At 43.9% G+C, this 22,836-nt stretch overlaps 1 protein-coding gene across 7 annotated transcripts in view; it reads right to left on the bottom strand.

Annotated features, from left to right (window-relative positions):
• The window catches only part of MYO9A (myosin IXA), a 188,430-nt gene that overhangs the window by 56,188 nt on the left and 109,406 nt on the right, over positions 1 to 22,836 (bottom strand). For all 7 annotated transcript variants that reach the window (XM_076348589.1, XM_076348592.1, XM_076348590.1 and 4 more), the window contains 2 exons: positions 19,992 to 20,108; positions 10,243 to 10,377 (listed from right to left, as the gene is read on the bottom strand). In XM_076348589.1, the coding sequence (XP_076204704.1) occupies positions 10,243 to 10,377; positions 19,992 to 20,108 (252 nt within the window). The remainder of the gene's footprint in view (positions 1 to 10,242; positions 10,378 to 19,991; positions 20,109 to 22,836) is intronic.

Genomic DNA, 22,836 nt, shown 5'->3' with positions numbered 1-22,836 from the left:
ATATAAAGGCGTGGGTTTTTCCACGATGCGTGGCATTCGTTGCCCTATCACGGGATATCAAAGGTCAAAAACGTGTCATGATCTAAAGAGGTCTGGAGGGTGTTGGGCATCCGTCCACACAGCCTGCAAGCCAAGAAAATACCTCAGCACTTCAGTGCCCAGGAAGCAGACGTCTTCTACTGTAGGGATATTGCTATTAGTCGCAGTGAAAATTGAGAAGCATCCCCGAAATATAGCATTTAAAACCCAAAGACAGGGATGATGCGCTCTCCTCTTTCGTGGGGATGGGGCAAGGCTGAAGGTAAAAAGAAGGGTAAGATGTAGCATGCAGTGCTGTTTCAGCTTTTGTCAAGTCCAACTAGAAAATTAAAGCATATTAAGAAGGAAACCTAAAACAAAATGATTAATTATTTGCATGGAACCGCTTGCAAGGGAAATATGGCATTGTCTGTTTCCCAAAAGCATGGCAATCCCTGCTTCAGAAATGCTCGAGTACATCACAAGAGCAAAGGAAAACCCCATCAGCTCGTTCACCTCCTCAGAGATGGAGCTAGATAAGCCCCAGAAGTTTATCTGCCCGAGCCTTTCATTACCGAGGCATAGGAAAGCCTTGTTTACACAATGAAAATTCCCAAAATAAAGTTGGAAATCAACTGAAAAATCCCTTTTTCCAGTGTAACTCCACATGGGAACACTTCGTATCATGTTCCTGTCGTAAAACCTTGCATAATCCAGAGCCATACACCCTGAAGCAATCAATAGGCAGATACTTTTGGATGTCTAAATGTATATAGTTTGCCTGAAAATTCGTGACTAAACAGAAGGGTGGGAAATTCCTCTCTTCTTGGCTCCAACACCGTCTGCTTCAGCTTCAGGCGGCGTTTGCAAAGTGAGAAACTAGGAATTAAACCCCCCTTCCACGTCTCCCTCTATTCCTAGCTGACTTCCCCAGCTTAAAATAATCTCAAAATATTCTTAAAAAATATTGCAAGTCAATTTGACACCCACAAAAATATAAACCTTTGCAAATACAAGCTTAGAGCCGCTAAACCCAAGCATGTAAATTGCTTCTCTCTTGATCGCTTACCCAGTAACAAGGTACCATCAACCTTCCAGATGCTGATGGACAAGAAGATATGAATAACACCTCAAAAAGCTCAGTTCAAAAATTTGAAACAAAGCCGTATTTTGCGAACTATATTGAAAACCTTCCAGGAAAGAACATAATATTTAATGTTTTAAAAATTACATTAAAATAGGTCATTGTTATATGATAAGCTAAAGGAGCTAAACTTTGTAAAAGCTCCTTTCTGGATACGTCCGTATATGTATGTATCCTAAAATCCATCTTGGGGAGCTTGGGAAAGCTTTTCTAAGGCTGGAAACGGCAGCAAGGCGTGGGGAAATCTCTCCATCCAGGAGAGATCCACACAGGATCCGTCCATCCAGGAATTAATCCTTCCCGTGGAGGATTAATTGCTCGTTCAGCAAACGCAGGCGGGCATCACGAGCCAGCCCCAGCAGAATCGTCCCGGCGTAATTTGGTAATTAAAATGAGCTTGATATCACAAGTCCTCTAGATGGGAAAACCTTATTATTAGAGAGTTCCCGAATGAACAAGACCAATGTCTGGTTTGGTGCCGGCGCTTATGTGCTGCAGACGACGCGGATGCCTCGAGTTCCCGACGTCCCTCCAGAAGAGGATGCCGAGGCTTTCATTTATGAACACGGATTTTTATGTTTGTTCCCAATTTAAGTAGAAGAGGCATTTATACACGCAGCCATGTGTATATATATATTAAAAATATATATATAAATATATAAAAATATCTATATATAATTATATAGATATAATATCTATGTTTTTAATAATGCGCCCACAGACTCAGTATATATAAATACGTATCCTCATGCTCTATAAATATACAATCTATAAACAGGTTTATAAGCCGCTCTATTTTAATGATAATGTCTGGCAACGCAGGGGTTCTGATAAACAGCCTTCCCCTGCATTTCTTCTGCCGCCCGTTTTAAGTTGCAAACCACTTACGGCACGTTGGTAGCCGGCTTTGAAGCAAAGGTGCTCCTTGAGATGGTCTTCTCCTTCGAGGTGACCATTTCAATGGCGCCTCAGCAAATGGCACGTGAATTTGGCTTGATTTTGAGGCTGATCCTTCGCCCGCTGACAACCTCGCATCTGCTTTACGTACGCAGCCTGAGAGTTTACTTTGTTGTAAATTGGGCTGTCCATTATTAAAGTGATTTAAAATAGTAGGTTCACAGCCCAGGGTTTCACGCACGCAGCCGTACGTGCTACACTAGCTCTGCAGCATCCATCTCTGAGCTCAGATCAGCTCCCTACGCTTCAGTGGCAACAGCAGGTTTCAGTCATAAATTATATTTTGCTCTCAAAATGGGGAAAATCGGTTTTGCATGAATCAGCTGGCAAAACACAGGCTGCTGCGGTCCTGTTCGCTCCCCTCGCGGAAGCATCCTTCTTCCCAACCTGCTCTAACAACAGCCAGGAGAAGCATGAGCCTAAAGATGCTGTGGGATCTGCTGGCAAATTAATTTCTTTAATTTCTTGCTATCTAAATTAAAGAGGAAAAGAAATATATATATATATCAAAGCAGTCCTTGCAAGATGTATCAGGCTTAGGAAGCGTGAAGGGGACCTCCACAGTGGTCATGGTCAACACCAGACTGGTCCTCCAGGCTAAACGTCTTCTTCCCCTTCCAGTCCCCACTCCAAACTTGTGTCAATACACTTGCTCCCGATTCCTCTCCCATTCATTCACGCTTACAGTGGGCTCACAGTACTCCCTATTGCATATATATATACACACACATATATACAGTTGTCTTACGCTACCCCTGTGAAATCTTGTTACCATGCCAAACCAACTGCCCAGGCAGGAATTTCACACGTAACGAGTGGAAGAGCCACGGTCAGGACGGACCATCCAGTTCTGCCTCAATATGACATTTTTTCAGGTGGGTTGAAGTAGTTTAGAGGCTTTTAGAGGTTTCTCGCTTATCTTCTTGCTTAAGAAGAAGGGAGCTCACATTGCACAACGCTGTCCTGTGAAAATCCACCAACATGCATCGAGGTCTTTTATTTTTAAAGAAAAGCTGTTGCTCACAAGTATTGCTAGTGCTTTTTTGCTGAAATAACCAAAGATTTCATTACGTTGTTGCCTAATTTAGCTCAAAGGTATAAGGAGCGTGCAAGAATTTCCCCATGAGTGTAGTTCTGGACTATGACCCAGGCCTTGGCCCTAAGAGACCAGTATAGAAACATCCTAGGTCATCCTAGAGCACACCTAGTGCTCTCCAAAGCAGGGTGTGCATTGGGGTGCAGGAAGAAAATACTTTTTGTACCATTAATAAATAAAAGTGGTGTTTATTTCATCTTCATCTCATCCTTTTTTGATTTCTATTGGGGGGGTCTTCATAACGTACATAATATTAGTACATGTATATAATTTGAAAATAAATATGCATACATTGGATTGCGCCTCAGGAGCAGGTCCCAGAGGAAAGTCAGGCTCGGCATTCCCAGGACAAACCCGACCCCGAGGTGCAGGGCTCCGGCTGGGTTAGGGGGACAGGACTGACCCCTGGCACAGTCCAAACCCACATATATTTAGCCAATATATTCGAGTAGGAACCACGAACAGCAGAAAACATCGCCTAACTGGAAAAAGTCAAGGAACCAGCTCAGAGAAGAAGAAAAAAGGGCTCAAGAGATGACGGTGTCTTGGGAGAGGGATAATGGCACCTGGAGCAAGGCATCTGCAACTTGGAGAGCTCCAGCAAGGAGGGTGGGATGAGGGATGGAAGAAGGGATTTGAGTGGGGGAACTGAGGCGGTTTGGGGAGGACACAGTACTGCTGCAAGCAGAGCCCGGGGATGCGCCCAGATGTCGCGGGATGCTGTACGGGATACGGGATGCCTGGTGATGTTCCCCTTAGCCTGCCCGGCTCACAAAAAACATTAGTGAAGGCCAAGATATGGAGACAGCACTGAGAGAATCTCTTTATCAATATAACCTTTGCTTTTGCTCACTGCAAGACACATAATTTCTAAAGCAGCCCACGTTCCTAAGTCACTATTGCAAGATTGTCCCAAGCAGGTGACGAGCAGAAGGGACCGTGACCATCACACTCCTCCTCCTCCTCCTCCCCGACAGCCACGTTTCCAACACACGCAGGAACTCCAGACCCTCTTCAGATCATCTGCAGCACAAACCACCTCCAACCCCGTACTTCATTAAGGAAAGGACTGTATCAAACACGCTGGCCAAAAGCCACGCGCAGTATGAAGTGGTGACAACCACATGTTGAACCTGCCTGCTCATCTCACCAGCTTTTTGCCCAAATAATTCTTCTCTAGCACAATCGTGTTTGGTTTTAATAAAAAAAAAAAAAAAAAAAAAAAGCTTGGACCTTCTGATGTCCGTCGCCCAAATCAATTCTGCTTTTCTCTCTCTTTCTCCTAGGTAAAATATGAGCTTGAATCTTAAAATTACACATTAACGAACCTGCAAATAGGAGCTCTCTGTGGATTTATCTCAAGAGTTTTATGCTGTCAGCCAGAATGATGATATTTTCACAAAAGCTGGGCTTCACAGGCACAGTACTTCTCTGCACTGGGCTTTAAGTAAGGGTCAAGGAATCAAATAAAAAAAAAAAACAAAGCAACCCAAACCTGTTTCTTACAGATAGCTAAATATAATGTAGAAAAGACGCAGAAAACTTCGAAGTCTTTTACACCAGCACATCACACCAGGAAAGCTTTCTAGAGTATTTTCTAATGATATTTTAAGCACGTTTTCTAATTTGCTTCCCTAGGATGCTGCTACACAGATTTAAGAATACTAATTCTGGGCGTTCATATATTATATATTATAAATTATACTTTATATATTATATATGGCGGGGGGTTGGAATTAGATGACCTTGAAGGTCCCTTCCAACTCAAACTATTCTATGATATTCTAGTATATATACATAATATATTATGATGTTGTAGATGTTGCACATGAACGTTCATCACCTGGAGAAACTCAGGAACAAGGGGATGGCAAACGAAGCCCCCCTGGGCCCAGCCCCGGCCACGCAGCGCCCAGGAAGGACCCAAGCCAATGCTTTGGGGGACCAATGACAACCAGGGTCATGTTTTGTTTCAATCCTGCAGTTTGAAATCTTCCTATCCTAAAGATAATGTTTAAACAACTCTAAGCATCCATTTTTTTTTTTAAATATGAGTTATGTATGCTAAGCATCCTTTTTTTTTTTTAAATATGAGTTACACGCAATGGCATATAGCCAAATAATAAATCAATAACTTGTGCAGCTTGTTATTTCTCCGCCTGTCATATGGCACAGAGCTGACGGCAGCATTTTTCGGAGAGCGCCCACTCTCCCATCTCCAACAAAAACAGAAATTTGAACCGAGCCTCCCAGTCCTCAACGGTTGACTTCTGATGGTTGGCTTTTGTCTTCAGAGGCGATAGAGGCGTTCACGCCTAAACAGAGTGATGAGATACAAAAAAAGCCCCTTACCGGAAGGAAGGGAAAAAGTGCTCCAAGCAGTAGGAGAAAGACCCTTTTTTCATAATTTATTTTTAATTTAATTATTTTTCATTTTAAAAAATTTATTTATTTTAAATTTATTTATTTAAAATTTTCATATTTTATTTTCTCTAAACAACATGGAAAGGCTGCTGGGAGACAGAGCAGCACGGCCAGAGAAACCCTGCATATCCAAGATGCTTTAAAACATCGCAGGCATCGCAGCCATTTCACAGACTGAAAAAACCACCTATCACTGCGTCCAGCGACAAATCGATGCTTTTTTAAATTAATTCACTCCCACCGCGATGAACAAATTGTTATAATGTTCATGATTTAGTCTGGACTGTCAGATTTCTCCACCTATTACACAGGACCAGTAAAACCTATAAATGCTCCCTAAATATTTATGGAGTTTTAGATGGCTGAGCAAACATTTCATAGGACGCATTATCTTTACGAAATTAAGTTTTTCTATCTGAGCAGGCTGACGTTTGCTGGCTGGGACATCAAGCTCACCAGGGACCATGCCAGAAAATAGACTTTGCTCAACACCTGAGCTCATGCCAGTTGATCGTGCTCCAAATAATATTTTTTTTCCCAGTCTCAACCTCTGTTGTTCATTAATTTTTTTAAACACTAGAAGGATGTCCTCAAAATTGAGGTTTGGTGGGTAAACAAAAGGTAGAAAATGGGGTAGAAAAGAACTTAAACAGCAACACTTGTGGGATGGAAAGCCATGGGATGACCTTTCAACCTTGCAAAGCATCAGCTGAAATAGGGAAAGGTGGGTGGGGTGGGAGTAACCAAAAAGCAGAGCATTGGATGAGCCTGAGCAGGGATGGAGGAAGATCGCTGAGGTCAAAGATGACAAAGTTTGGAGAACGGGATACATAAAGAAATAAAAACTTGTATTCCTGGCCCTCAAACTGCCAAAGATCTGGAAACTTGGAGAAAACTCCTATCATGGGTGCTATGTTACTGGTGACCTCCAAACTACATCTTCATACACAGCAATTATTTTGTGTAATGCCCTAAACTGAAAAAGGAAAAAAAGAAAAAAAAAAAGGCAAGTTGCAATGCAAAAATGCTATTTTCCTCTCCCAGAAGCACCTGGGTGTTATCTGAACGTCATGGCAGCTCTGGGCTTATCTGCTCTGCAGAGGCCACTCAAGGAGGACAGGGGGATGGAGCAGCCACCGGGGAACAGAGAACTGCCGCCAAGGTGTGATGCTCTGACAGCACCTAACGAGTCCAAGAGCTACGGGGACGTCTCGCCTGAAGTCGCCAGCCTGAGGGAGGGATGAGACAGTGCTGTCTGGAAGAGCTAAATGCGTCTGCACTTTGTGCAGAGCCTGGTGAAGGACACTCCATCCTCCTGCCGCCCAGAGCACGCACCGCACCAGGCAGCAGTTGCAGCCACCAGCTACAGCCCCTCATCCAACCTCCACCCTATAAACCTGTAAGATACACGGGGAGGAGAAAACCACCCTTGCTACGTGGTGGGGCAGGCTGTATTTAAGTTACGATTCCTGCAATAGCAATCTTTCTAGATTAATAAATAGATTGTTATCAGTCTGAATCCAAGAGTTTGCCTATACAGGTAGACCAGGATTTGTGAGCCTGGGCTTTACCGCCTAGCTGGGGTTTGTCTTTCTTATACTCTTCCATCGTCTGCTAAAGCATATTCCCATGTATCATGAATCATCACTAAATCTTACTTCGCGATCCAGAACAGTTGGTTTAAAAAGAAAGTGGTAAAGAAACATCAGTAACTGTCTTTAACCAAGGCAGAACTCTAACATTTACCTTTTTTTTCCTTCTCCTCCTATTTTACTATAAACAGCGGGCAGAGATGCGTTATCCTTATTCTCATGGTTGGCTCAAAGAGAGGAGGTTGCTATTGCAAAGAGCTTTGCAGACTCTCGGTACGCAGCACAACAGCAGCTGTATTTATAGGAGGCATCAGGCTGAAGCCAGACTGCCCAAGGATGCCTCGGCCGGTTGTTTGCAAACCGCTGGAAATAGCATTGTCTTCAGACAGAAGGTTTAAAAAAAGGTTCGCAAGGCGCATTGTATTAGATTTCACCAAGGGAAAAAAAAAATAAAATAAAGGTTAAAATAATCCCATGCTTCTGTTAGATGACTTTGTGGTAGGTATTTTGGTTTCCATAACATCAGCAGTATGCCACAGCAACAATTACATCATGGCTAAATACCGTTCTTGCACACAAATTCTATTACGATTTTAAGAAAAATCCTTAGTGAATACTTAAATTTGTCATTCCTTTTAGCAGAAGTGTCCAAATATCTCAGCAATCTGTCTTCAGCCTCCTGTAAGCTTTGGAGATACAAGAAGCCTATCTCTGGATGCAGAGGAGGACCCCTCCACTTCAGGTACCCATCACCAATAACCCCACGGTTTTTTTAGCCATCAAGGCATCAAATAAACCCTTGTAAAGCCACAAATATCTCAGATAAATTCACAATTCAAAGTAACATAACTATTTTGCCATCTTGAAACACAGTATTAACTACCTAGTCTTCATCTGTAGTCTGGCAACTATCATTAAAAAGCAGGTTAATCTTTGGGACAGCTAGGAAGGAAGGATGTTCTGAAGACCCAAGATCTGAATATGTATCATCAGTTTTCTATCCATCAAATCCACTCCTCCACATGCAGCACATAACTCCAAGAAGAGGAAAAGTGAATGATTAAACCATACAAATAATTCACCCAAGAATTAGTGCTCACGCAGCTGTACAGCTTATTTATATTTATAGAAAGCAAACTATGTAGAGATGACCATAATTTCCACCAGCAGAGCTTGCAGCGCTCCAGCCCTGGACGGATGACGTGCTCCGGCATTAAGAATTGGAACGAGCCCTTTGCAATCGGATGCCTCAACAACTGCTCCTCTCATCCATACAGCAAATACTGATTTTAATGACTTCATGTGCTTGACAGATTTATAGGAGAAAGCTAATTAGGTCACTGGCTATAAGCCGATCCAAGGAGAATTACAGATTGCTGCAATCAGGAGCTCTGCATATATACCCTGGGCTCGGGGAGGAGCACTGGCCTGCTAAGAAATCCCAGCCCGAGCACGGGAATTCCCTTATGGATGACGGCATCTCGGCTCGCTCCTGCGAAGCTGGCGGAGGCTGCCGAAACCCAAGTGCCCTGAAATCCCACCTCACCGAGGTATCATCTCTCTCCAGCTTTCAGGAAGGGTCCTCCCTCCCCAAGTCTTTTCCAGAAAGTGTATCGGTTACCCTTTATAGAAAAAAATAGCTATATTGGCTTTGCGATAGTCTTTTAGTTTGCCTTTTTATGGTGGATAATGGTAAAATAGACCTAGAAATAGGTCTATTCCTAGAAATACAGTCAGGTTTTCTCATTAACTTCTTAGAGCACCTATTGAGAAGGGTGCATCAGCATACAAAGATCAGCTAAAAAACCAAAATAAAATGCATTTGAGCAGCTCTGCTCCACCTTCTTGACCAAAAGGAGAGTTAACAGCGAAGCATCAAACTCTAGAGCAAACATCCCCCAAATGATCCACTCAGGGCTATATTACTTATTTTTGACCATCCTCATATTCAAGGAGACTTCTCTTTCTGACTTTTCAGATCTCTCGTAACACTGAGGCCCAAAATGAAACTATCAGGGTTTCTGGGAAGGGCTGGTTTAATTCTTTGATCTCAGCTGGACTCAGGCCATGGAGCGCAGGTCATCAAACACTAGCTCTACCGAAACTAATGATAAGGAGGATTTCCCTTGACCACACCCAAAGAAGAATTTCACTTGAAGGGAGGGCATGTGGACTGGCATTAAAAAAAAAAAAAAAAGGCATTTTGAAGGTCTGTAACACATTTACTGTATTATACAGCCCAATTATACATTGTGCATCCATGAAACAACACGTACTTTAGCAGTTTTCTTGTCCTGCTTGTTGTTAGATAACAAATGATGTTTGGATAAGCCTCCTCCCATCCTAATTAATAAACTATGCCATCTTGTCGTATATGTTACCTGCTAAATTATGGCCTGTATTTTTATTATATCTCTTACAGCACATTAATTTGAGGCTGGAAAGTGACACCCGGTCTTAACAAACCTAAAGCAAAGCTTAAAGTTCAACATTTCCTAATCTGCCATGGCTATTGGATGTCATAAGGATCTCAAGTCTGACCTTGCAGAACATGTATGAGAGTGACATGTCCCCTCCCTCCCCACAGATTAACACTGGAAAGCAAAAAAACACCAGAAGACGGGGGGGGCATTTTCAACAGATGCCGAAAAATAACTTTGATACGATATTAAATGACACAGCAGCAAGTCCAGACAAAGGCAAGAAAGGAATTGCTCATGGATGAGTCCTCTGAGCATATATCAAGGAGACAAAAGAGCAACCGTTAAGGTCTTCATGATGTTTGAGGATACTTGTATCCCAAAATGTTTATTTAAAACAAGCAAATCTCTGGCTGGATTTTATTTTACAGGTAGCAGTAAGTCATATGGTAAATTAGAAGTTAAATTTGAATAATACAATGTACACTCCTTAACGTGCAAGAGTTAAAAAGACAATTTAAGAACTTTATCGGTGCCACAAACTCACGTCAACACTCATTGGCATCAGAGAGTAAATATTTCCAGACCTACCTGTTCAAGTTTAAAGATGTGTTGGTTAAAGTAGTGCTGCAAGCGCTCGTTGGCAAAGTTAATGCAGAATTGCTCGAAACTATTATTTTCATAGTCTTCAAACCCAAAGATATCAAGTACTCCAATGGATAAAGTCTGCAAGAAAAGTAAGAATGCAGATTAAAATAAAATCACATAAAGTAAATGGATTATTTGTACGCAGTACACAATCAAAAGCATACAAACAGAATTAAATATACTTAATAGAAGGACTTTTAATTTTTACTGGAATTGTTGATGATATGCCATCTGGAAGACATCACCTACATCAGCGAGGCAACATGTAACTTTAGATATCTGGACAGATGGCCTCTTTCTAAAAGAAAGTCCTTTTAGAGTTGTTTCTTCAAAGAAACCTGAACCCAGTTCCAAGTTATTCTATTGGATCTAAGACAGTATTTATCTTTTGAGGGGAAAAAATGGGGGTAGGGTTGGAAAAAAAGGCTTACACCATGAAGACAGTCCACAGAAAGATGCCTACAAGGTGACTAGAGGGTGTCTATGCAAACACACTCCAGCTGCAAGCCTTCCAAAGAAACACCTGCATGGCAGAGGTTTGCATGGAAATAACCCATTGCAACGAAGGAAAATAAGTCTGGTCAGAAGTAAAATAGTATCGAATATAAAATATCCACCTTGCATATCAGATGGATCAGATGAATGTTTCCTACTGAGAAGTGTAACCCAGACAGCCTGATTTTTTGAATGGTTGAGTCTCTCTCACCTTACCGAAGGGGATGTAAAGTAATGTAAAAATAGTAATGCTGCTGAAAAGGAAGGCTCAAATCCATTCCCTGAGTCAGGTTCCTTCATAATTAAAAACACCAGCAACAGAGCTGTTGAGCAACCAAAACAAAAGCTCCTTTTCTAACCTAACGACCCAAGAGTCTGCTTTCCCTGCCTTCTGCGCCCTTTGAAGACTCGGCTACTGCTCGCCTTGAATGAAGCTCTCCGGGCAGGGAAGGGAACCAAGCCTCATTTCCCACGGATGCTGTCCCAGGGCCCCATGCTCTGGCACAGCCATCCCAGCCCCTGCCACCAGGACACAAGAAATGCTCTGCAGGACCAGCCCAACACTTCTCCCAGCCCAGCATCTCCAAGCATGGCATCCCATCCTGGGTATGTCAGCATGGCTCTTCTGTGGTCCGTCACCCTTTTCTACCAGCACCCACAGTTTTGAGATGAGGGAGGGGGAAGAGGCACCTCTGTGCTCCCTTTAGTTCATGGGCAAGAGATGTGTAAAGAGGTACCTATAGAATTTTTTTTTTTAAACCCATTGACACTACGATCCCTCATGGCCTCTCAGACGTTCACAATAGAGAAGCGTTTTCTTTTACTAAATCCATACTCCACAACATAAATTGCAGGATTTGGTGAGTTACAGTTCTAAAATGCTTTTTTTCCAGCACTTTGATGATTTTTTTAAACCTGAACCATATCCCACCGCAGCTTTTTCTCCAAATTGAAGAGCCCTAACCCTGTTTGGTCTCTCCTCTCTCTTCTAACCTACAATGACCTCTTGAGAGGGTCATCAAGACATGGGTGCACCAAGGTTTTTTATGTTGGCAAAATGAGGCCAACACCACTGCAAATTCACAGCTTGCTTTGCAGTCTCCTGGACCCCTCTTCTCCTGAACCAACCCCGCTCCTCCCGTACCAGCCAGGCAAGGGGCAGCAGTGGACCCTGGCCACACGTATGTTGGCCTGCAAGGAAGTGCAACCCATCACTCCCGGGGCTCAGACTATCCCTCCTTCCCTTAACAGGAGTAGAAATGTGGATCTTTCTCTTTCATGTACGTACTGGATTTCATAAAACTTGAGAACCCAGTACCTTGAGCCCTCTGCTCGTTGGATGAAATTGGTAAACACGGGGGAAGAGGGAGGTGAGGATGTGACAGCAGATAAACCTGACTGACACAGGGAGCCAGGGTGAAAAACAAGCTTAAGTAGGTACAATTTCTGCTGCAACTTCCAAACCTGTATATGACTGTTCTGTTAAACAAGTGATTAATAATTAGTTGCAAATAAAACTCAGGTTCTGTCCATCTAGCAAGCCTGTTGTCATCAGAAAAGGAGTGAAGTGTTTGAAGGACGTGTGCACAGAGCGCTCCACCAGCAGTTTGTTAGCAAACTGCGCTCCGGGGTAAGCTTCCATGTCTCACCAAAGCCATCTCACTTATACACGGGTTCTGTTCATACATCACAATTAATTGAATAAAAATATTAAGCGCGGTAAAAGCATTAGCACTGGTCAAGTGAACCAAATCTCAAGCAGGGAGGAGAAAAACCTCCACCGCAGAAGAACCTGAGAGCTGCCAGGCACTCTGGTTTTAATTTTATTGGTCTTATCTGCACTCTGGGTTTCATAAGGGTTTCTGCCTTCCTAAGACTACCCTAACTCCACTGCCAGAAATATAAACCAGGCTATCTGCAAGTCTCTCTACGCTGCAGTTTGTCCGTTTTCAACAGACCACGTAACGTGGGAGGACAATATTCCTTCTGTACTCCAATCCTGACCAGGGAACCACCTATGGCTGGAACAGAGAGAGCTGCCATGGGCAGAGCAGCCACCCGGCTTGTGAGTTGAAGCTTTGTATGATACGGACTTCAGCTACCAGAACAAGTGAAAACACAATCAAAAAAAAAAGCGTATAAGCACAACAATAACACTCTAACTCATTTTTCCAAGAGGTCTTTGGCTACTCTATCCTTTGTTCAGGCTTTTCTCCCTATTCCAGGGCTAGACTCTACCTCCTCACCCCCACCCATGCCATGGCAAGGATGACCACTGAAGGTCCTTGGCCAGCTTCCCAGAAGTTTGCATCACTCAGCAAAACGCCCATAAGAAACAGCTGTTTGACCAGAAGATGGAAATCGGGAAGCCACTGGACCAAGGACTGAACCTGGCAGAGGGATTCGCTCTCACTCGCTGCTTCCCCAGGCTCAAGCATCCTTCTCCTGCTTGTCCCAACGAACGTGGCAACCCTTTTGCTCACAGATATATTCATTAAACAACAGCCTAACGAGCAGAAATCTTCTGCTTCATCTTTTTTTTTTAAATAGATTTCAGTAAGAATTCTTCTTAAACTCTTCGCATAATTAACAGCTCATATTTTATCTATATTATACATGGAAAAAGTGATGACGGAAACACAACAAAGTGACTTTTTCTCATCCACGACACCGATGCTCCATTCGCATTGTCCTTGCCTAAGCAAATCCCGACCCCAACCACCCCGCCGCTGTGCAAGCTTCTCCCTACAATACACAAGAGCTCCCCAAAATTATTCTAGATAAAAGTCTCTATTGCACTACATAAAAACAAGACTTAGAAGATAAAACGCTCACACTTCCAGAATCCTCATGGAATTACCGACACCGGCTTTCACAAGCGCCACGCTGATGCTCTGTGGACATAGTTAAGCCCCTGCCACCAGTGAACACTTTAAACTAAACAAGGTTTTCAAGCTCTCACAAACATAATTTAATATGAAAGAGCTTAGTACAAAAAACCTCCCCCTTTTTTTTTAATGCTGGTTAATTTACTGTGTCGAAACTGCTACTAAAATAGATTTTAATGTGTGTGTGTAAATACATTTATAAAGCAAAACAGAACAGTTATATATAGAAAAAAAACGGCTATTCCAGTTATTAAAAAATCCTATTAAAATATTATATTTGGAGTTGTCTTTTTATAAGTTTTTGCTGACACCCAAAATTAAACAAGCTCAGAGAGGTAAAATGAACAGAACTCAAAAAGAAAAAAAAAATCTGTGTGTAACAAAATCACTGCAGGTATCGAACTGCGCATACAAGATGAGGATGGTTAATTCTGCCATGGTTGTTACACGGGGAAAACCAGCATTTTTCTCACATCACTGACTATGTGGATAACTCCCAAACACCTCCAGAATACAAATTTTAAGATGGGGGGGGGGGTTTTGCAGAGTTTCACGCCGGAGAAATTAGGGCAGAGCTCTGCAGTGAATCAGGTTGTTCGCCCCCTGTTGCAGGAGGCAGCATCGCAGAGTTCCCGAAAGAAAGAGGTCAATGCATTTAAGCTGGTAAAACTTTTAAAAATGAGAAATTGGGAATTTATGGCTATTTTTCTGCTTTCTGGCCAAAAAAAAATCTCATGGTACCTACGCGAAAGGGTTATATGGGTTTTTCCATTATAAAGCAGCATAAATCTACCAGTAGAGTCATTTCTTATAGCAAGGTGAAAAAAAATTATTTCCATTGAAGTATGCATAAATGAAACTATTTTGTTAAGCTGCCTGACAAAAGCACACAATCTGGCTGGTTTTAGGATTAAGTTTGCAGTCCAATACATAAAAAAAATATAACTGAAGGAATTTTATATTTACAAATATTCTAATTCATCAGTTTCAAATTCACACGCTGAATGAGTGCTGTAAGGAAATCATGCAAAGATGTAATATAATTTAGACGTCAATTAGCCAAGTCTAGTTTATGCGTTAATGTTGTTCCTTTATCAAAACTAACATTTAAAATTAACAAGTACGCAGCACAGACAAGCCTGCAGCACACGACTGCATTACTTAGTATATCAAATCTATAGCAAAATTCCTGTAATTAGAAGCGTACATCTATAAGGATTTTTAAAATTTGGGAGAACCCTGGGTTAGGAATCACCTTCTGGTTGAGATGATAAAAGTGACCTCATGCTTTCCTCAAAAATGTCACAGCCGTGACATTTAAACACCGAGCACGAGTCTTAAGGGCTTTCAGCAAACGACGGACTTGAAGCTACGTTCACATGCTCTGCAATTCCCAAACCGCCAATAAATAGCGATCGTTGGAGCTGATTTATGTCACCCCAAACGCACGCTGGTGATGTCATTCCACCACGGAGGTACATTTGGGCAATCACAAATAGGTTTGCTTCCAATTCTGGGGAAAAATATTTTTTATTATTATTTTTTAATTTTTTATCCGTTTTAAATTTCTTTTTATTTTTTACAATATTCCAAAGCCAATACTGTAAAAAACAAACAAACAAACAAAACCCCATCACCACTAAATCTAAAAGGACTACTCCAATCTACATCACCGCAATACACATGATGGCCTATAATATAAAGGGGGAGGTAGTGATTTGCTACGAATTTGGAAGTTGGGACCTAAAAATAAAGAACAGATATGCATGAAACCTGTTGCGTGTTCAGCAATTTTTCCTCTGAGGTCAGATAGCCACGAATAAAATAGTTAATTAAATTTAAATGAATTTTTTTCATGGCCATGATTTCTTCATGACTGCTTCATTAATTCAGCCATAAATTTTCTTCATGGCCATGAATTTGCATTCACCATCATCACCACGTATGCAGCACCTCATCTGAAAACAGCAGCAGGGTTATTTAGGAAGAAAGTAAGACACATCGCAAGAACCAAATGGGAAAAAGCTTAAAAAAAACCCTTGGAAGAAATGCCTTTAGGTCCACCTCGATCTACACTATATCATCATTTTAAGCAACGAGACAGACTTCTAACAATTCTTAACCTAATTTATGGAAGGAGAATTAAATAAGAGACTCTTTGAGGTTTCGCAATCTAGTTCTCAAGAGGAGAAAAAAATCTCTGACCTCATTAATAAAGGTCAAATTTCAGACAGTTTGTAGAGGATCATGAGAACATAAAAGAAGCTAAAAGCGACAGAGAGAAGACCAAGGAAAACGGAGAGTCAGAGTGAAACCGATATGCAGCAGCGCTGCTATGAGCATAAAACAAGCTGTATCAAATAACTTATTCACAACTCGGTTCAGAAATAATACGCTACGAATCCTGTCAGCAAGCAAGATAAGCCAAATCCCACTGTGTTTTCCCAAAATAATTCACTGTATGTTTAACTAAAATTGGATATCAAAGGTCTGATTTACATCTTCCAAATACTCCCTTGAAAAACAGTGGAAGAACGATGACCAGGTGTTATTTTTTTTATCCAGCTTCATCTTTTGATCTTCTCCTTACTGCTGACATCAAACACACACGCATATTGGGATATGAAAATTGTCTCCATTCCCATAATCCCAAGTTCTCTTGGGGCACGGTCTTTGTTAGGATCTAGGTCTTCTTCCCACCTATCACCAAACCACATGGTCCACCAGCAATTAAATAGGCTTAACTAGCTATAAATAGCCTCCTCGGCAAATGCAGCCTGCACCAGGGAGTATTATGTCCACCACCGGTTAGTTGAGCATGAGTTTTGGTCAACGAGGTTGTCCTCGGTGGCTGGGGCAATGCCTTCTTCTGCAACCTCCAGCCTTCACTTCACTTCACCTGTCGGAAAAGGACCTGGGGGTGCTGGTCGACAGCCGGCTGAACATGAGCCGGCAGTGTGCCCAGGCGGCCAAGAAGGCCAATGGCATCCTGGCCTGTATCAGAAATAGTGTGGCCAGCAGGAGCAGGGAAGTGATCGTGCCCCTGTACTCGGCACTGGTGAGGCCGCACCTCGAATACTGTGTTCAGTTTTGGGCCCCTCACTACAAGAAGGATGTCGAGGTGCTGGAGCGTGTCCAGAGAAGGGCAACGAGGCTGGTGAGGGGTCTGGAGAACAAGTCTGATGAGGAGCGGCTGAGGGAACTGGGACTGTTTAGCCTGGAGAAAAGGAGGCTGAGGGGAGACCTCATCGCTCTCCACAACTACCTGAAAGGAGGTTGTAGCGAGGTGGGTGTTGGTCTCTTCTCCCAAGTAACACGCAATAGGACGAGGGGAAATGGCCTCAGGTTGCGCCAGGGGAGGTTTAGATTGGATGTAAGGAAAAATTTCTTTACTGAAAGAGTGGTTAAACATTGGAAGAGGCTGCCCAGGGAAGTGGTTGAGTCCCCATCCCTGGAGGTATTTAAAAGACGAGTAGATGAGGCGCTTAGGGACATGGTTTAGTGGGCATGGTGGTGTTGGGTTGACGGTCGGACTCGATGATCTTAGAGGTCCTTTCCAACCTTAATGCTTCTATGATTCTATGATTCACGTCAAAGCCCCCAAGCTACCACAACCAGGCGAATGGTAGCTCTGGTCAAGCCAACTTCTGCAAAGGCTATACAAGCTCTCCATGACTATTTTTATAGGACAGCTGTGTCTGACCACTGAAATCAAAATTTACACTCATGAAGAGATACACTTTCACATTCATTTTTGTGATCAACTTCAGATGCAGGTCTCCTCCCATATTCACTCTGAATTCAGATGGCTTTGAGTCTTATTTTACCTCTGCATAATACGACTGTCAAAAAGAAAGCCCTCTGCCAAAAATCCATCATCTGACAACTTTCCGAACCTTCAAAATGAGATGCCCCTGCTCCCAGTCCACCTTCCAGTTACTCATTGGTGTTGCCCAACCCCAAGACCACATATAGGAGGTTAAGAAGAACCTATATCTTCATCCAGGCTTTCTCCAAGCACGAGCTGAAAAGGATTTCAAGAGAATTGTGAAGTGGTAGGAAAACCCAAATTAATCTGCATCAGCTCGGTTCCTCCAGGGCAGAGAAAGGTGGTAATTGCTGGTTGGTGTCTCAGCGGCAGCCGCAGAGCCCGGGAGGCCCTCGGCCACTTGCTGGCAGCAACGTTATTCCCTGAGGGCAAAGGAACAGCTATTCCCAGCCCTGCCTGGTCCAGGCAGGCACTTCTCCCTCTGTGCTGGAAGGACCCAAGTCAGCGGCTAAAAAAACAGGTGGGGAGATGACGCTGTAGAACAACATGAGAGAAAATTGGCTAGCCGCTGTTTAACGAAGCTGCTCTGTGCAGCTCTGTGCAATGCACATAAACTCTCTTCTTTAACCTCTCTGCCCATAAAACAGGCAGGAGTCATGCATTTTCATGATTTCTGGGGGACTTGTGAAAATCAACCAATGTTCACAGAGGACTCTGAAGATAAACCTAATTACACTCCTGTCTCTAGAAGTATATACTTCTCGGTATTTTGTGCACTACCTTCCTCTTTCCAAAACTTGGCCCACGTACAGCCCAGGACCGCCCCTCGCTGGATCTCGCCACCGGTACGAGCCTGCACGTTCCTGCAGCTCTGGGTCCTGGGTGTTTGCCAGCACAGGCGGATCTGCTCTTGTGCAAGGGCAACACCGCTCCCGGCGCTTGCTGCCTGACCTGGATCTTATTGCTACACAGTGTAATTTCAGGCAAAAAATATGGGTCAGAAAACTGGGAATTCATGAGATGATACAGGGAGATGGGCAAGGAGAAGGTGGTTACGCTGCACAGGAGTCTTGGCTGCAGGAAGCGGAGGGTTAATATGCAGCGGCGATGCTGGAAAACAGCCCGAATTTGGGCTGTTCTGGCTCTTACCTGCTGAGATTTGAGGTTGGGAACCAAAGTTTAATGGCCCATAAACACCTACCGTCGCACCCTGCTATTACAGACATGCTGACTAAGCAAGTACTAGCGTCCTAGTCTGATTTTGTATTTAAATATTACAGAACAGATAATATTTTTAAAAAATCATAGAATCATGAAAAAAAAAATAATTAATATTTGAGATGCATCTCCTTGTCAAAATGAACCCACCTTTTCTGCTTCACCAAATACACAAACAATGTTGGGGTTTTTTTCCTGACAGCCCAGACAAAACTTTTGATGACTTGGAAAAAAATCAGGAAAGAACACAACATTTTTGGTAAAATATTAAACAGAGGAAGAGGAAGCATGTGCAGTCAAAAGAGACGCTGGATGTTACCCACTTTAACAACCTTTCCTGTCAGAAAAGCATATAACCAAATTTTATAGGCATGTATTTATTTCCAGTCTATAATTACGCTCCGCAAGCATTTCTATGGAGTTAAATAAAGGATCGGCTACCCTGCAAGTCTCTGCAACTTCAGTCCTACAGCATAATTCAAACATAATGTTAGTGCTTAGCAAAACAATCCTCCTTTTGGCAGCCGCGGCTTCAGCCTGGATGTACACACACACCCCGCCCCCCCCAAAAAAAAGCCACATGCTGCTGGCCCGTGCCCAAAATTTCCAAGCCAAGGGTAGCTGGCGAGCTGCAAGCATGTGTGTGCGTGGACGCATCCGTACACCCGTGCCTTTCTGGGGTCAGCATCCCCCCGTCGCAATGAGCACAGATGAATACGCGAGAGGTTTTGGAAAGGATGTTCTGGGTCGCTGCATCCAACCCCACTATCGCAGGAAATGTCATGTCATCCCTTCCATCAATTCTTTGGGAAAGCGGTTCGGCACCGTGCCGGCTTCGCTCTTCCCGTCGCAATCTTTTTTTTCCCTAATCTTATTTTTCTGCTTGTTAGAGATGTGCTATCCCAGTACCTACTGACACCACAGCTTGTTCACCTTTTCTGATTATTTTTATGGAGCAACCTTATCGAAACACCTCCTGTTACCAAGCTTTCCCTTTCTTCCCCTCAATTATATATGGTCCTATAGTTTTACACACAAGGAGGAAAAGTCTTCAGCATGGCTCCTGGAGGGGGTGGGGAACAGGCTTTTGTGGCTACTACGAAACCTCTTCCCCAGGAGCTTTGATGATGTATTTTTCAAGGTGCTTCACCCTTCCTGGCTCAGCAAACGCCACTTAAAATAACGATATCTAAAATATTAACCGAGGAAAAGTTAACTTTATGTTAAGCAATGTGCTGTTAGGAGCTTGGGTAATGTTTTATCCTGTAGTTACCTATTTTAAAAACACAAGAGTCTCGCCAGCTCTTCTGGCTACACGTTACCTTGGTGCTTTCCTCCATGTCCTTTGAGTTGAGGAGCGCGTGGTTAATTCTGAACACTATCCAGTCGAACAGGGCGCTGTACAATGATTTAGCCATGGAGTTTCGCACGGTCACAGCCTAAAAGAGAAAAGAAAAAGGTGATTGGAAACGATTCCTGTTCTGCACTGAAAAGGGTTTTGCTTCTCAAGCGCCCACATCCAACGTTCATATTTCTCCCTTGCCAAAGCTTTTGTCTACTGTTTTATTTTACGCCATGTATTGACGCCATCGGGAGTTGGTTGCAATCCCAGGGCCGTGAGATGTGCCCCTTGGCTTGGTTTCCTTTTGTGCATTCAAGCGGATGATGCACGAGATCACACCATAAATCCCATCACTGGTGGCAAAAGAAAAAGAAATAAAAATGTATATAAAAATAAAATATATATTAAAAATATGTATTTAACTTCACCAAGATCCTTGAAGAGTTTATTCGGGGAGAAGGAATGAGAAGAGTGGATATTGCACAGCAACGACAGCAAGTGATGTGAAAGCACGTGCTGGGGCAGGCAGCGCCTGGTACCAGCAGAAGGGTGGCAAAGAGGGAGGCTAAAACCCCTATAGTAAATCTGTGAGCGTTACTGAAAACTTGACGTTTTCCAGGTACTGCCAATGGGAGCTACAAATCATGGCAGGCAGATTCGCTGCTCCTCCAACAGCTCTCCTAGAAAGGGGAATAATACCTCTGAAGTGCCATCCCCACCATAGAATCACAGAATCATTGAGGTTGGAAAAGACCTCTAAGATCATCGAGTCCAACCGTCAACCCAACACCACCATGCCCACTAAACCATGTCCCTAAGTGCCTCATCTACTCGTCTTTTAAATACTTCCAGGGATGGGGACTCCACCACTTCCCTGGGCAGCCTCTTCCAATGTTTAACCACTCTTTCAGTAAAGACATTTTTCCTCACGTCCAATCTAAACCTCCCCTGGCACAACTTGAGGCCATTTCCTCTCGTCCTATCGCTTGTTACTTGGGAGAAGAGACCAACACCCACCTCGCTACAACCTCCTTTCAGGGAGTTGTAGAGAGCGATGAGGTCTCCCCTCAGCCTCCTTTTCTCCAGGCTAAACAGTCCCAGTTCCCTCAGCCGCTCCTCATCAGACTTGTTCTCCAGACCCCTCACCAGCCTCGTTGCCCTTCTCTGGACACGCTCCAGCACCTCGACGTCCTTCTTGTAGTGAGGGGCCCAAAACTGAACACAGTATTCGAGGTGCGGCCTCACCAGTGCCGAGTACAGGGGCACGATCACTTCCCTACTCCTGCTGGCCACACTATTTCTGATACAGGCCAGGATGCCATTGGCCTTCTTGGCCGCCTGGGCACACTGCCGGCTCATGTTCAGCCGGCTGTCGACCAGCACCCCCAGGTCCTTTTCCGCCAGGCAGCTTTCCAGCCACTCTTCCCCAAGCCTGTAGCGCTGCATGGGGTTGTTGTGGCCAAAGTGCAGGACCCGGCACTTGGCCTTGTTGAACCTCATACAGTTGGCCTCGGCCCATCGATCCAGCCTGTCCAGGTCCCTCTGCAGAGCCTTCCTACCCTCGAGCAGATCAACGCTCCCGCCCAACTTGGTGTTGTCTGCAAACTGACTGAGGGTGCACTTGATCCCCTCATCCAGATCATCAATAAAGATATTAAACAAGACCGGCCCCAAAACTGAGCCCTGGGGAACACCGCTCGTGACCGGCCGCCAACTGGATGTAACTCCATTCACCACAACTCTCTGGGCCCGGCCGTCCAGCCAGTTTTTGACCCAGCGCAGAGTCCACCTGTCTAAGCCGTGAGCCGCCAGCTTCTCTAGGAGAATGCTGTGGGAGACGGTGTCAAAGGCCTTACTGAAGTCCAGGTAGACCACATCCACAGCCTTTCCCTCATCCACTAGGCGGGTCACCTGGTCATAGAAGGAGATTAGGTTGGTCAGGCAGGACCTGCCTTTCATGAACCCGTGCTGGCTAGGCCGGATCCCCTGGTTGTCCCGCTCATGCCTTGTGAGCGCCCTCAAGATGAACTGCTCCATAATCTTCCCCGGCACCGAGGTCAGGCTGACAGGCCTGTAGTTCCCCGGATCCTCCTTCCGGCCCTTCTTGTAGATGGGCGTCACATTGGCAAGCCTCCAGTCTTCCGGGACCTCCCCCGTTAACCAGGACTGCTGATAAATGATGGAAAGCGGCTTGGCGAGCACCTCCGCCAGCTCCCTCAGCACTCTCGGGTGGATAATAATAATAACCATGATGCTCTCAGCCACGATGCGAAGAGATTTTGCTTGACTGACAGTGATGGAAACCAAGACCAGAGGGTACCTGGGCTGCGCTTTCCCAAACACGCGTGCATTGGGACCCGCACCTACATACATAACCGTAAAGCAGCAATTCATATTTAAGGGCTGTCTTTGTTCTTGCTGCTTGTGATTCTTCCTTGGTTTAAATTATTACCTTGAGTTGTATTGCACTGCTTTGGTACATACTAATCACCTGAAATCTTACGATACCAGCCGTGACTGTTAAATTTCGGTTCATTTTAGCCACTGTAGAAGAATGAACACGGAAACAGAAGGTTCACGCATAACTATTTCAATAAAACCTTGAACTATAACAAATTGGTGGCTTGTCACACATTGCCTTGAAATCCTTCTCACCAACCCTCCCTTCAAGGTACATCACCTGAGTGGCCTTATTTCGCTGACCTCAAGCAAAAGAATAAAGCTCATGTAGCATCATTTATCTTCTATTAGCTTGTTCCCACCTCTTTTTCCTTGATTTTTTTGTGATAGAGACTTTTAGCGTGAACACAAGCTGTTCTGCCAAC

Source organism: Aptenodytes patagonicus, chromosome 10, assembly GCF_965638725.1.
Source record: "Aptenodytes patagonicus chromosome 10, bAptPat1.pri.cur, whole genome shotgun sequence".
Taxonomy (NCBI): Eukaryota; Metazoa; Chordata; class Aves; order Sphenisciformes; family Spheniscidae; genus Aptenodytes; species Aptenodytes patagonicus.
Note: the sequence above shows the minus strand (reverse complement) of the source record. Positions and strands in the feature narration are given on the sequence as shown.